Below are 15,388 nucleotides of genomic sequence, written 5' to 3'. Positions count from 1 at the left end.
GTATAGTTTGGGGTTTTTCGTGTCACAAAAAAAAATTCATGGTAAATTTATCACAAGTAATATGGTTTGAGATTTTTAGTGGTGTTTTCCCTAACAACAACAACAACAACAACATAGCGATTTTACTCAAAGAAAGAGCCCAAAAAAAAAAAATGGGCATTCAAAAGTTCCAGCTCATGATCCGACATGTTGAATGCGTAGAGGCGGCAAGAAGCGGGAGAGGAGAAGCTACGAGGATCCAATCGGCCAAAACAGGAATTTCTATGAATAAACTATCTCATGTTGTGTGGGCTGTGCTTTGTTTAAATTTTCACACGTCAAGTGCTGGATTTCAGGGAGAAGTCGAATGATTGAGCGCAATAGAGGTGTGCGGTCTAATGAAATCTTGGTAGGTGAAGTTGTCAACATGGCTAAGGAAAAGGGAGGATGTGCGGGAGCATCGACAAGCATAGCCCAAAAGGTGATTTGCTCATATCGGTGTCCGCGTGAACATCGTGTGTTTGGTCTGTCGAAGAAGGGAAGACATAGAAACAACATTCGTTGCCGTTAAGTAAACCCGGCTTAGACTTGCCGGGCAGACCGTGGTCCCGATCGATGGGCCGGACGGGCCGGGCGGCGGGCGTCTTCGTGAATGATCGGGCCCAGAAGGGCCCCATGGGCCTAAGTTTGTGGGCCCATGGGGCCCAAACTGCGTTTCGAGCCGGGGCGGACTCGGCAAGGGATCAGGCATCTGTGATCATGTTTACTCAATGTCACTCAGGTGACTTTTGGTAATCTACATGATAACAACCCCATAAGATTCTATATTTTGTTTGGTAGGATTAGCATCCTTTAAAGTTAAGAGTTAATTTTACCTGGAAGAGTTGTCTCTTTGACCAAAATATAACTGTGTTCTAATGAAACTTACCCCAACACACATTTCTTTCTCCTCTCCCAACCCCTTTGCCTCCACCTCCGCCTCCGCTACCGCCACCGTCACGCAAGCTGCGACTAGCAATGGCGGGTTGTGTGGCTCGACTGTGCAGCAGGCAATAAGACAATGATCAGAGTAGAGAGGTTGGGTCTCCTGCATAACACAGTATACCGTATAAACAACTAATCACTTGTTTGCTCCGGTACAGCCTTTCCCATCAATCATCATAGCTATATCATACACATAATTGATACTATACCAATATATCGAACAACAGACGTATTGCATGTAGTTACATCTATGACGAAAGACAATTTATAGAATCATTAATCAACCATAATGAAAATGTGTTGGAACATTGTGACTCTCCTCTGAACTTTGATTAACTTAATGAGCAGTCTAATGTACTAAAGCCCCCACCGGCCCAAAAGCAGGCTCATGAAAAGTTTTATGACCCGGGAGCCCAACCTTAATCCGACTATGATTGCACTAACCAATTTTTCAGACCAATAACATATAGTTGCTGAAATAGTTAATATTTAGTGATCTAAGGACCCATTAATCAAACTTGAAAGCATCAAATGAACACAACTACTTACCTAGAATTTAATGTTATGGACAATAGAATGTGGGCCAAGACAATGATCATCCAAGGCCCATCTTCAAATTATGTGAAATCGTCCCCATATGAAATGGCTTACCAGTATTATAATGTAATATAACAAGGATCTCGATCTTTTTTTCTTCCCCGAATATCCTCAATTACTTAATTGTTTTTACATACGTTGTATCCATGGACAAATGTATAAAGTCTGTAATTGTGCCTTGTTTTTCGTACGTTTCAATATTGAAATTTGAATCTTTTCTATTGCAACAATCTTCTTTAAAACATTAAATTTATTAGATCTGTCTAATTTTACACATATATTTTTGGAATTTCTTCTTTTGTGTAACCCAACAACAATTTCTTTCAGTGAAATGGTTTTAATGAGGTGGTTTTGCTGAATCTACGCTACATATAAAGTCAACTTTTGAATTAGTGGTATCGACTTTTTTAGGAGGCTACAGCACTCTTACCCCATATTAGTATAGAAAAAGCGAAGGAAACATTATATATCATCAATTATTAAAGTTTGACACCTTCGGACAATAACTTTACAAATCTCGTATTTTTTTAAGCACAGATCACCACTTTTGAAATTCATATCCATATTCTCTACCAAAAATCAATTAAATCCATCTCGAATTGGGTACGCGCGCGTATAATGCGAACAAAGGAACTAGTTTTTCACAAGCAAAATTTTTGTGTATACATGTAACATGTGTGCATATTTTGCTAATTCTATGAATTACTTTTCATTTATCTTAGCTCATCTTGCTTGACAAGGTTATACGCCCTACTTCAAATTCTTTTAAATTTAAGGTTTCCTTGCTCCAGAGCTTTACTCGTCCAACTTATTATACCCTCTAATTGAATAAATAGTTTGAATCAGTGCCGATTCGATTAAACTAGTCCGTTTCAATCAGTTAAACTAGCTCGATCCTGTTTGCGATCGACAATAATCCGGTAGTCTAAACTAGATCAGATCGTGAATCGTTTTTTTGATTTAATCAGTTGATTAAGTCTATTCCCATCAGATTTCAGTAACGTTACAGATAATCGTGAAGTCAAATCGGTAAGGTCCGCCTCTTCGGGATGCAATGTATTCGCGCTCGCGCAAGAGAAGCGTTCATGGAAGTCATGGTTTTGGCCTAATTTTCCCGTCTCTTGGTGGTGCTAATTTGGACCTTCGACACCATGAAACCGAAAGTTAGTGCAGCTGGCGTGGCCAAATTTTTGGGGCTCGAGTAGCTGTCCCTTTCCTTTTGTCCCCTTTAATTCTCTTTCACTTTCTGCAGTTTTATCCCCCCGTCCCCACCGTCCTTCCTTCTAGTGGCCGTCGCCACGCATTTGTCCCCTGTTTTTTTCCATATGGAAATGAGAAAAAGTTCCGGGGACGATAATGTCGCGGGTGAGCCCGGCTCGTATGCATCGCAAGATAAGGCTAGGATTCATGCGGGATCCGCACGATCCAACGGTACCCATGTATCGATCTCACAAGCCTTGGGATCATGCAACGGTAGCTCGTGAAATGAAGATCAAGCTCGGCCTCAATTCTAATGACATTGATGTAAAGTCTTCTAAGAAAGTAGCTCCCGTCGCGTTCAATCCGCTTCAATTGATAAGAGAGGAAGAAGAAGAGAGAGAGAGAGTCCTTAGGCCTTAACCTAGGCTTAGGAGAACAAGGCGCGATTCTACCACGGAATCGGTCCATCACCGCTGATCATTCGAACCGCTAAATCGTCCCGATATTTCTAGCGCCCATTTTCTAGTAGTAACAACAGCTTCGATTTAGCATCTAGATTTTCCCCAAAGAATCCTAAAGATTGTTCAAGAGCCACAACACACCTCCATTTACTATCTTTCCTTTTTTTATTTTCTCTCTGTTTTTGGGGGGGTGCAAGATAGGTTGAAATTGGTGCAAACAACAATTCCATGGCCCCACAAGAGAAAAAGCATGATGTGAATTGTGACTGAAACATCACCATGTGGATGGCACATCAAAGATAATTTCAGGAAAATGTCCCGAGCACATTTCTCAAAATATTATAATCGTTAAGGGGGGGGGCAAAAAACCAGTGCTCTCCCGGTGTTGCTGTTCAGAGGCAGGGCAAGAGGCGCTCTAAAAACTGCACCCAAAAAAAGAACAAAAAAAAACGGAGGGGGGCTTTTTCTAAAACTGCTCGGCGGTGCGTCACCCGCAGCAAGGCGTGGCCCGCACTCCCCGATCCGAATCTCCAGGCTCGGCGCCGAACCGAACGGACGGCCCGGATCGGAAAGCGAGGGGCACGATCCGACGTCCGAGATCGAACCCCGCCCCGTCGTCCTCCAAACCAGCCGCCCCCCTCGAAAAGGAGAGGCACACCACTCTCCAACTTTCAAAAATGAATAATGACAAGTGCAATCCCGTAAATTATGGCTCGATATATAATTTAATCCATAAATTTTTAATATATAATTTTTGAATTATATAAAAATATTCGATTTAATTTTTAAGTTTGAATTAATGAAAAGATTATATTAAATATAATTTGATGATTAAATTAAATATATATAATTTAAAAATTATACCGAATAAATTAAAAATTCATGGATCATATTGTATAGCGGTCCAAGATTCCGGGGCACTCGGTGTCATTTTTCCTTTTAAAAGGCGAAGCGATTATGCGATGCAACGTCTGTTACGAAAGGGAGGGAGGGATCTTTGAAATCGCAACCCAGGAGAAGGGCAAAGGAAAAAAGTTTGCATTTTTTTTTTTGTTTTGGTGAGATTCTCTCTCGCTCGCTTCGGGTCCTTCTTCTAGGGTTTTGGGGATCGGGAAGGGAAGGGAAGGGGCTAGGCTTGCTTGCTTGCTTCGAGCTCGCATCTCTGTGGCGTCCATGGCGGATCACGAGGAACCCAAGGGCGGCGAGTCCCTCGCGGAGAAGATCGCGGAGAAGATCCACGCCGCTCGCGACTCCTCCTCCTCCTCCTCCTCCGACTCCGACGACGACAAGCCCGCCGCCCCGTCGCCGCCGCCGCCGCCGCCGCCGAAGGCCAAGGTCTACCGCCCCTTCGGCCGGGAGCAGCCCGTCCACAAGGTGCTCGGCGGCGGAAAGCGTACGTCCCGCTCTCTCTCTCTCTCTCTCTCTCTCTCTCTCTCTCTCTCTCTCTCTCTCTCTCTCTCTCTCTCGATCCGGTGTTGCTTCTAGTGTCTTTGGCTGTTTTGATGTGCCTCGCTTGTTCTCGGTCGGCGTGGTTTGCAAAAGTCGAGTGTCGTTCCGATTCGATGTCGAGATCTGAGCTCCGACGTTTTTGCTTTGTTCGCTGATCTTGCGGAAAGCTGTGGTTGTTGTCTTTTGCGTGGAAATGGGACGCGGCGACGGAGCTGTGTTGAGTCGCAATCCTGTTCGTTCGATCTGCCGATCTGATTCGTTTTTATGAGATGCTGTACCGTTTTTTGATCGTCTGGTGGGTCGTTTGGACGCTGAGAGATGCATCATCGAGGGACGATTTCGCGTGTGTGATCTAGATCTGGGCGCTCTTGTGAACGTGCTATGGTTGAGGTATATGTTGACCTACTGAGAAGTATTTCCATTCTGGGTGGCTGACGTAGTATCTGTAGATGCCTTTGTGAAGCTTTGGCTTGTCCGGTTAAAGTCGGTTTCTTTGGTTGAGGTATGAGATTTGCCTCGAGCAGTGTTCAAGACTGTTGTTGTGAAGCTGTGAAAACTCGCCTCTTTTCTCTCGTCATAGCGAAAATTTCCTGTTTATCTTTTAAGGTTATGCGGCAAAGATGACACGATAAGACATGACGTATGCTTCCATCCCGTGTGTTCTAACTTGTTCTCCCTGCTATGCATGTCTCTGACTGCAGAGGTTCGTTATTAAACTGTTCGTTTTTAATTGTGGTGAAACAGCTGCTGATGTACTCCTATGGAGAAATAAGAAGATATCTGCTGGTGCTCTTGGTGTTGCAACGGCAATATGGATTCTGTTTGAATTGCTCGAGTACCACCTTCTCACTTTAGTTTGCCATGTCTTGATCCTTGGCCTTGCAATCTTGTTCTTGTGGTCCAATGCCACTACATTCATTCACAAGTAAGTTTTTGATGGTGTTACTAGATCCATTTGAGTGTGGATAATGTTAAATTCGATGTTTTTCCTATTTGGCTTTGATGGGATTATCTTGCCTTAATTGTTCTTTCTTAGGAAGCCACCTCACATTCCTGAAGTATCGATACCAGAGAAACCTGTCTTGGAGTTTGCCTCTGCACTTAGCTTTGAAATAAATCGTGCATTTGCTATGCTGAGGGAGATTGCATCCGGAAGAGATCTTAAAAAATTTCTCTTGGTATGTTCATAATTGTGCTTATGGTTGTTTGCTTGTATGCTACTCTCTCAGCATGTGTGGTGCTCTTCCAGATCATATGTTTCGGTTGAATTTGTACACATATGGCTTTGCAATTTCCTTTCACATCTTAATGGAAAAATTGAATGTGGCCAAATTAGGTGATTGCTGTGTTTTGGGTTTTGTCTATCGTGGGCAGCTGGTCCAACTTCTTGACGTTATTTTACTTGGGTAAGGAAGTGTTATAATATTTGTTGAATTTAATTGTGTATATCTCCCAATGAAGTCTTATGGATAGGGTTTGTTTCTTGAACAGTGTTTGTGTTACTGCACACTGTGCCTGTGCTCTATGAGAAGTATGAGGACAAGGTAGACCCGTTTGCTGAGAAGGCAACTATTGAGATCAAGAAGCAGTATGCAGTATTTGATGAGAAAGTTTTGAGCAAGTTCCCAAGGGGGCCTTTGAAGGACAAGAAGAAGGTTTAAATTATTTAGTCTTCTGTCTCATACTAGGTCCTTTGGAATGATGTGGTAGTTTTTCAAATTTTTGGTTGAAGTTGCTAAAATTGTCCATGATTAGCATGAACCCTGTTTTCATCATGTTTTTTTCTGGTGTTGGGTTCAGATGTGGATGAATCTGGATATTTGTGCCTTCATTTTCTTCAGACGTGCTCAGAATTGCATGGATTTTTGTGCAAGTATTGGTTTGTTGACATAGTGTTTTTCGCTGGTTGATAGGGTGCTGTGATTTGTGTTGAATCTTTGACTTTTACTTATGATATGAGTGAGTGATGTGATTCAATCTCGAGATGTATGGAATCAGAGCTCCATGGAATGAGCATGATAGAGCTTGTAGCATCCCAGGAGACCCTAGGATCAAGGTTGTTTTTTTCAAAATATAGCCATGGCAAGGCAAGAGATCGTGCTGGGTCCTTCAGCAGGCGATTCGAACAATGGCAATTGTTGATTCTAGAAGGGCAGATTGAAATTATAGGTAGCTTCGTCTCGATTGAATGGATCTGCATTGGCAGTTCTGGCGGAGGCCACACTTGTGGCCACAAAACTGCAAAGGGAATGGATCTGTCTAGAGCAAATGGATACTGATTGCAGTGAGCTTAGATTATGTTTTTTCCATATCGGAGTCCTTTCTGCTCACTTCAATTTGACACCGATAGGAGTGCTTCCCGTTGACACTTGGTGTAGGAGTCATACAAGTTGCAATAGTTGTAATTTTTCTCTTAGGAAGCCCTTCTCGGGGCGACCACACTTATGGAAGCTCTCTCAATGAGAGGGGTGTTGCCTTCAAAGTGGATTGGTATTTAAGTTTTGCCTCCATCTTGTCCCCAAAATTTCTGTCACTTTGGGGATGGAGAGTCTAAGATCACATGAACATGCGCGGAACTTATTTCTCCACGTGACGTTGTCGTTCACAATCCCTCTTCAGACTCTATTAGCTTCCATCTTCAGCAGCTTTAGGTGATAATAGCAGCATTATCACTGTGCAAATGGACGAGGAGGATGTGGCTTTGCGAAATCATCTGTTTTCTTGCGATAGCGTTTGACCCAGGCGTCTAATGTTTTGATGATATTACCTTGTACCAGTATTTGGAGATATGCTTGCTTCTCTTTTGGGGCACTAATTAGAGACTGCTACATACATTGGCCGGAGTAGTGGCAATAAATGGACTGGTCGACGCGGGTCTTGTTTGCTCTTGGCTAGCTAGGCTGTCCAAGCGTTTCTTCATCTATGGGTACAGCTTTTGAGAACATTGTGATATGAGAAAGTGCTTGGAGCACTATTACTTTTGACGTCTTGATTGTGATAAGTGTGTCAAAGTTAAAATTCACTCCCAAACTTAACGGCGACTCGGAGTTCCACCAACATAGACGAAGTTAGCCATACATTATAGGAAAATCCCACAATCCCTTTTACCATCATGCACTCGACTCGGATTTTCCGAGAGAACAAGGTGAGTTTCAAGGGTACCTCTCAACGGAGGGAGGTGCTCCGCATTCTTAGGTCGTGTTCTTGATGCGCATGTTGCCGGCGCAATGCCCCAGAATTGCGTGGCCTCCTTGAGCTCCTGTAACCATCATTTACATTGCAGTGATCTTCATCTTCTTCCCTGAAGTCTACTTTTCCTATATTTATAAGTACTAGAGAACAGTTCACTTTATCCGACCTGATAGGCCACACGAAATCGATAAACAAATTCATCAGTGGGCTAGGCTCCACAAGCTGTGACTAGTTTCATCAACTACGTTAGCCATGGAATCATTGCCCCTGGGCCTTAAATATATCATACCGCAGTACAGTGAGCAGTGGGAGTGTTACCTACTAAACTTCGCTTTGTGCCTTAATCCCACCTGTACGCGCAAGAGGAAGAATGAGAAACAAATACGCATACGCCTTACAAGACGATCCGACCGATTTCACCGTAAAATCGATTGAATCTCTGTTCCGAGTGCTCTAAAAAGTGTAATGTGGGCGTGATTCTACTTTGGTTTGCGGAGGTAACAGTTATCTACTGATGTACACGTCAAAGGCAAAAATGGAAATATGTCGATGGGATCTGCACTTCATCAATCTTAATATTCCTCGGAATCTTACCTAAACAAATTGATCCAACAGATTGAAAATACAACCTTTTAGAAGCTTTGCCATAAGCAACACTCTCTCACTCGAGCCAACCGAGACATGTCCAACCTTAAAACCACAAATTGACTCAACAAAATTTCCAGTAATCTCCTGCATTTCGACACCGATAAGAAGCAGCGAGCAGAGGCATGGATGAATTGTGCAAATCACATCAGAAAGCAAGGATTCGGACCCCGTGGCTAAAAGCACATAAAGGCTTGTCATCTTGATTCTCGACGATCATAATCACGGTCATACGATCTACAATCCGCTCGCACCATTGTTTTGGGCCGACAAAAGCTTTCATGTTCCATCTGCCTATTTCCGACGTCTATTGGGGGCCAAATCAGGATTACCCTTTCTCATCATGGCAACAAACTCATCATAGTTGATTCTTCCATCCTGATAAATTCGAAAACACTCGGATATGTCACAAGAAGATTACAATCAACAGGCCACAAGGTATACCATGAAGAAACGATGTCTGCTCATCTTCATGGAACAGCAGTGTTAAGAAAGTAACTTAGAAGACCTTATCATGGAAGTTCAATAGAGATTTCCAACTTACACAAATCGAGCGCTAATTAATTCTATGCCCTGCTCTACTTTTTACTTGCTTATATGTTTTATTCGCACTCCATAAAATAATACCATGACATATTTCGCAAATTATACATTTTCAACTGTAAATTGTTGCACAAGGAACACTTTTAAAACATAAAACCTACCAACAAAAAGTTAGCCCAGAGCAAGAATTCCTTCAACCAAGCTACAAATTATACGGCATTGTGTTTTCAACCATTATACTCTTAAGAATCTTTTTCTCACAGATAAATAAATGCGAGGGTGTATCCTTGATAGATGTTAATTGTGACTTGAATTATTTTTATGCGCTAGACCAATTTGCGATTCAATTCAATAAATTTCATGGCGACCCGATTGATCATTTTTCAAGAGGTCTGTGCTGAAAATGGAGGGCCCGGACCAAAGGCTCAGGACTATAGGTGGGGGTCAGAGCCCCCACTGTACAGACCAGTTCGGGTATACATTATTTTGTTAGGGTTTTAGTATATATGTTCCGTTAGTGATATTCCAAAGTGTGCGAGAGATAATGGGTGTATCTGCAGGTTATGGGTTTTGAGAGTTCTTTCTCTTTCATTGTACTTCGAATTCTGACAGGTAAATTGCTGCTTCTCCTTAATAAGTGGACCAAGGCCAATGGGCGAACCATCTTCTGTCGTTTCTAGACTGTCAATCTTATATGTAACTTCTGCATAACTATACTTGTTAAACCAACTTTGCCAAGTTACATGCTATACATGAATTACGCTTCGATAGCCTCACACAAATTTGAGCTGTTTGCAAATTACGTACTAGGAGATGAGATGACCATAAGTGGGCATTATTTTATGCAGATTTAGTGCACTATAGTTGATCGTGAATGGACATGAGAGAAGAAAATAACATACACGATCACTGTCAACTTCAGCAATGATCTCCTTAATTGTTTTCTCATCACCCATATTGTACTTCTTAAGTGCATGCTCCAACTCCTCCATTGTGATATACCTTCAAAGGGCAGCAGATACATGCAAGTGAGCATCATACTTTTCAAAATATATTTGTTGATTGATAATTAGATTTGCTAGCTTGAACGGGAACGTAATATCAAAACATCATGCTTAAGTGCGAGAAAGGAAATTACCCGCTCTTGTCCTTGTCAAAATATTCAAATGCCTTATATAAATGATCCTCCCTTTCCATTCTATTCAAATGCATAGTGGCTGTTATAAACTCAAGGTAATCAATCGTCCCATTGCCATCGACATCAGCCTGAAAAACCAAACATTTTCTTATCCAAGAGCAACCTCGCACTTCCTTTTGTTTTTTTTTTTTTTTAAAGAGGAAAAGAACAGGAAATCATATTGAGAAGAGAGGGGATGGTACCGCTTCCATCAGCTGCTTGACTTCACTCTCTGAAAGCTTGGTACCCAATTTTGGAAGACCAGCTTTCAACTCTTCGTAAGTAATTGTTCCGCTATTGTCTGTGTCCATGGATTTAAACATTGCCTTCAACCCCATAATTTCTTCTTCAGAAAGATTTTCAGCAATTACCTAGAAGGACGAAGAAATGACATGTAATTTATACCACTGAATCACAACAGTTCCAGCAACAAATTTTTCATACTGCCCTTAATCCAGATGCTCAAGCTGTTAATAGTTCTTCTACTCTTTTTTCCCATTTTTGACAAGAAATGCAAAAGAAGAGTGCCAAAGGTGAACAAACCACAAACGTGTATTTTGTGAAAGTGGCACCTGAGTTAAGTTCACTATATACTTGTATTAATCAAGATATTCTTAGTTAGAGGAGGATCTTTATGCAGCATTTCCAACAAATTCTCAGGATAATATGGTAAACGGAAAAGGTTCTCGGAATGTGCACTATTATAGAAAATTATGAATCAACTGTCTTCAATACCTGTCTTGGGAAAAAACAAAAGGGTATTCAAAACTTTTCAAATTCTAGCTAACGGTGAGCTTTACAGTCGTTGAACTTCCAGTTCCTCATAATAGCTAGCTAACGAATGCTCTAGTTCCAACATAACTAAACTTCCACTAGACCATAAAGATAAAAGCCATAATCTCTAATTGACAAACAGCAAACTAAATAGTTGATTGTCTGTGCCTCAATGTCTCTAACCCTTACACATACTGGACCAACAAAAGTGTGTGGCCACAAGTTTTGTGGTTCTTAGAACTTTTCCAGCAAAAGGACAAGCCTTTAAGTGGAGAAGACAAACCTTTGAGTTGCATGAGCTATCCAAATGCAAGGCTAATAGGTGCATTTAAAATAACATCTATACTAGGAGAAATGAAAGAAGAAATAACAAGAAAATTCTGGCAAAATAGCTTTTTCAAATTGCTGTTCTCGACAACATGTCACACCAAAACCAACAAACTCGTTCATTTTTCTTATCTTTTGGTTTTTTGTCCGTCGACCAACAAAACTTGAATCTTGTGAAGTTAGCTTGATCTTCCTAGTCCTAATCTGTTTCCATAACCCCACAACAAGAGAACAAAGTCACCGATTCTAGTTAAATAAAAAGGAAGACAAATCCCACACATGAAGAAGCTGAAAGAAAACTATCTAACAGCACAGATGTTCTCACCTTTAAGGCCACTTTCTTTAGCTTGTTCATTGCCCTGAATTGTTTCATTCTAGTTAAGACAGCAATATCCAAAGGCTTATCAGAAGCATCTCCATCTTCTCTCATCCAAGGATGATCTGCATTACGTTCAGCATTACAGAATCATTTTCTCTAACTAACAACACATTATACTTAGTAGAAACATGTAAGTACAATAGATGCCTTTTGGAAAAAGTACAAGCACCAAATATAGTTTTTCTATTAGTTACAAAATCTTCTAAAAGCTAAAATTATATTAAGTTATTAGCAAATTTTTAATTCATGCTTTTACTTCTACCAAAAGGGGTATAATTTTCCCTTTTTTTGTCCCTGTTCGTGACAGCAACACATATACCCCCTGGGACCCTGCTTCATTTTTTGTAGGACAATCCTTTTCTCCAAGTTCCTTAATCAATAAGCTGATAAAGAAAAGAAGCAAGGAAAGTGATGCCATTCCAAGGCGCACACAAGAAATCCTAGTTCGATCTTCTATACAGATGGATAGCTTCAAAAACTTGCTGGCATAATTGTCAAAATTGTTTTGACTTTGAAAGGGCAGCATATCCCATGAACAAATAGTAAACTCATCACTGACAGTCGTTTTTTACTTACTTAGCACCTCAACTGCAGAAAGCCGCTCTTTTGGATCAGCACGTAGCATCTTTTTTACCAGATCTTTAGCACTACTAGATATGGACGGCCAGGGGTCTGACACAAAATCAATATGCCCCCGTAGAACGGAATCGAATATGGCCCGCTCATTTTCTGCATAAAACGAAAAAAAAAAGATGACTGCCAAGGTGGAATTAAGTACAGTGACGTAATTTGATCTTGATGGTTATCGAATCATTCATCCATGTCAAGCACTATCTCCACGCTGATTACAAGAATGAACATAAATTTGATTACTTAGCCAAGTGATCTGTACATATAAACGACAAAGTGTGAATAGACGAATAATTCTCATGTCCTGGCTCCGTGTTTATTCCACTAACATTTTCATTCATCCATCCCCAAACAAATAAAAAATGTTGAAACTAAAATTATGGAAATTCTCACAAGAATTCGCCAAAAAAAATAAATGACTTCAAAATAAGTTGGTCATTACAGAGGCACAAGAAGCATACCTCCCCAGAAAGGAGGGACACCGCTAAGCAGTATATAAAGGATCACACCAGCACTCCATGTATCCGCCTCAGCACCATAGTTACGGCGCAGTACTTCAGGGGCCACATAATATGAACTTCCGACAAGGTCTCTAAATACATCACCTAACATGATCCATAAGCAATTATAAAAGTATATCTCATCAGGATTCACGACATTGAAAATACAAGCATTTCCAAATTCCAAGATCAAAAGTTATTCCAAGCTGATCAACAAGGAATATATATCATTTGCTAGGAATCAACATAGAAGAATAAAAATATGATCTTTTTCCAAGATTGAAACTGTTCTTGTCCATGCTTTCAAGGCCTACTTACGATGACCCCCAGTGATAGTGCGCAAATTCCCTGGAACCATCTTATTCTTTTGCAGACAAATAAAGAAGTAACAGTGTAAATACACAAAGCAAACAAAAGCTTAAAGAAAAAGGAATATTACCCTTAGTTGTACATAAATGAACATATTACCTAAATGCCGTCATATCACAGCTAGAAAAAGAACCAAAGCACAAGACATGATGATCTACACTTTTCATCAGTGCTAAATTTAGAAATTTCAAGCCACACTGTTCACACTCAGAAGTTCCATACTTTTTTCAGAAATTGGAGGAAGAAACTTCTTGTAAATTCCGCGGCAGAAGCAGGAGTTTCCACATTACCATAATCTTAGTGTTGCAGGGTCATCTTCTAGCTTAAACTGAAGAACTGAGCAGCATATAACAAATACGTAGGCAATACCAGGTATCACATACTGAAACATCGTTAAATGCCACTTGTGCAAAATTTCTTGTCATTGCCATCAGAATCATGCATCACAATGCCTTGTATTGTAATTACTACAGCAACGAAAGGAAAACACACACCCACACACACGACATAATGGATAATAACAGGAGAACCAGAAGTACCTTGTTTGAAGAAAACAGAGAGGCCAAAATCAGTAGCTTTCAACGGCGAGTTCTCGTCGGTACTCAGAAAAAGGAAATTCTCAGGCTTCAGATCTCTGTGCATAACTCCCATGGTGTGACAATTATGCACCACCGACACGATCTGCCGACACAGGTTCGCCGCAGCTCGCTCCGAGTAATGGCCTTTCGCTATGATCCGGTCGAACAATTCACCGCCCGCACACAACTCCATCACCAAATTCACCGAATGCCTATCTTCGTAAGCGCCTTTCAATTCCACTATATTCCTACTCAATGCAACAAAAAAAACAGGCAATGAACACCAATCACAAGATAGCGAAGCAAAGCTGAAGTTTTAGTCAGCCTGAAGACCTACTCTAAGCCAGAATAGACCGACCTCCTACGAATTCAACACCTGCGGCGCAGTTCGATTGATTTCGAGAATGAATCTACACTCGATTCGAATCGGCGACACGGTTCGACTGATTTCGAGAGAAGAAATACCTGTGGCCGGTCAAATGGTGCATGATCTGGACCTCGCGGCGGACGTCCTCGATGTCATCCCTGTTGACGAGCTTGCGGGTGGCGATGGACTTGCAGGCGAGCTGCTGCTTCGTCTCCTTGTGCGTGACCAGGTACGTCACGCCGAACTGGCCGCGGCCGAGCTCGCGGCCGAAGACGTAGGTGGCGCGGACGTCCTCCATCGGCCGGCCGAGGATGCGGCCGGCGGCGGGGGCGGCGGGGGAGGCGGAGGAGGGGGCCGGCGGGTGAGCGGGGCGGGAGGGCCTGGGGGAGGGGGGGCGGACGTTGAGGCCGTTGGAGTCGGGGGCGGCGGAGGAGGAGCCGCCGTGGGGATCAGGGGAGCCCGGCGGGCGGCGGTGGCGGGCGTAGGCGGAGGGGAGGCCGTTGCAGTTGCCCATTGGTGGAGAGAGAGTCAAAGGTTGGTCAACGAGGCGGAGATGGAGAGAGAGGGACGAGTTGACTCATCGGACATCGTGAGGTATTTGTTGCGACGAAGGTTGTCCGAAATTTTTTTTTTTTTTTTTGTGGTCGTGGAAAGTTGTCCGAAATTTTTTTTTTTTTTGGGTCAAAAAGTTGGCCGAATTAAACAGGAGGAAAAGTAGGTTGAATTAGAGGTGAAACGAATGGGCTTGGGCTTGGGATTGGTCTTGGGCCTGATATTGGGCTTTTTCTAGGGCCTGATATTGGGCTTGGGCTGGGGGAGTCTCGACGATTTTTCGAAGCTCTTAACAATTCTAATTCGAATGCATTCCAGTCTTCAAACTCGTTTGTGCAAAAGACATCGTCCGTACCGGAGTGTTTCTCAGATACGATGCCATGTGCAAGCGTAACTTAGGGAGGTATCTAGGCCCAGTTCAAAGCCGCGACGATACTGATATCGATTGTGATTCTCTTACGCAGAAAAATGTCCTTAAAGGGCGAAGAATCTTCGGTCTTTGGTCTGTGACCGCTAGAAATTCTCGAGTACGACGGACAGCTCCTGGTGCCTTCTTTTGACCTGGCGAAACCGGACATATACATGGCTTCTTCATCCTCTATCCAATATGAGGTCGGATTCATCCATGGATCAGATACCGCACTGTCCTAACCGGACTCCAAAGCCGGCGCCAAATCGAAAGAGC

At 42.2% G+C, this 15,388-nt stretch overlaps 2 protein-coding genes across 2 annotated transcripts; one reads left to right on the top strand and one right to left on the bottom strand.

The window, feature by feature from the left end:
* Positions 1 to 4,341: 4,341 nt before the first annotated feature.
* Positions 4,342 to 6,604, top strand: LOC115688507 (reticulon-like protein B1). Its single transcript, XM_030614332.2, has 5 exons — positions 4,342 to 4,614; positions 5,415 to 5,595; positions 5,707 to 5,848; positions 6,007 to 6,076; positions 6,162 to 6,604. The coding sequence occupies exons 1-5, from the start codon at positions 4,395 to 4,397 to the stop codon at positions 6,329 to 6,331; spliced, it is 783 nt and encodes a 260-aa protein (XP_030470192.2). The 5' UTR covers positions 4,342 to 4,394; the 3' UTR covers positions 6,332 to 6,604.
* A 1,800-nt stretch (positions 6,605 to 8,404) lies between these two features.
* On the bottom strand, positions 8,405 to 14,790 carry LOC115688500 (calcium-dependent protein kinase 1). The gene is made up of 9 exons (XM_030614326.2): positions 14,250 to 14,790; positions 13,746 to 14,032; positions 12,799 to 12,942; positions 12,284 to 12,436; positions 11,654 to 11,769; positions 10,431 to 10,598; positions 10,189 to 10,316; positions 9,953 to 10,052; positions 8,405 to 8,885 (listed from the first exon to the last, which is right to left on the bottom strand). The coding sequence occupies exons 1-9, from the start codon at positions 14,663 to 14,665 to the stop codon at positions 8,802 to 8,804; spliced, it is 1,596 nt and encodes a 531-aa protein (XP_030470186.2). The 5' UTR covers positions 14,666 to 14,790; the 3' UTR covers positions 8,405 to 8,801.
* Between the last annotated feature and the right edge of the window lie 598 nt (positions 14,791 to 15,388).

This window comes from Syzygium oleosum, unplaced genomic scaffold (assembly GCF_021117445.2).
Source record: "Syzygium oleosum isolate NSW1041296 unplaced genomic scaffold, Sole_v2.1 Sole_v2.14, whole genome shotgun sequence".
Taxonomy (NCBI): domain Eukaryota; kingdom Viridiplantae; phylum Streptophyta; class Magnoliopsida; order Myrtales; family Myrtaceae; genus Syzygium; species Syzygium oleosum.
The sequence above is the reverse complement of the archived record's forward strand: the minus strand, read 5'-3'. Positions and strand labels throughout refer to the sequence as shown.

Bases quoted from the DNA above. Each gene is read 5' to 3' on its own strand.
- LOC115688500 (XM_030614326.2), bottom strand. From the start codon at position 14,665: ATGGGCAACTGCAACGGCCTCCCCTCCGCCTACGCCCGCCACCGCCGC. The intron at 14,033-14,249 runs GTATTTCTTCTC...TGCATTGAGTAG, and splicing joins CACCATTTGACCGGCCACAG to GAATATAGTGGAATTGAAAG. The intron at 10,053-10,188 runs GTAATTTCCTTT...TGCCCTTTGAAG, and splicing joins TTTGACAAGGACAAGAGCGG to GTATATCACAATGGAGGAGT.
- LOC115688507 (XM_030614332.2), top strand. From the start codon at position 4,395: ATGGCGGATCACGAGGAACCCAAGGGCGGCGAGTCCCTCGCGGAGAAG. The intron at 5,849-6,006 runs GTATGTTCATAA...TGGCCAAATTAG, and splicing joins ATCTTAAAAAATTTCTCTTG to GTGATTGCTGTGTTTTGGGT. The intron at 6,077-6,161 runs GTAAGGAAGTGT...TTTCTTGAACAG, and splicing joins CTTGACGTTATTTTACTTGG to TGTTTGTGTTACTGCACACT.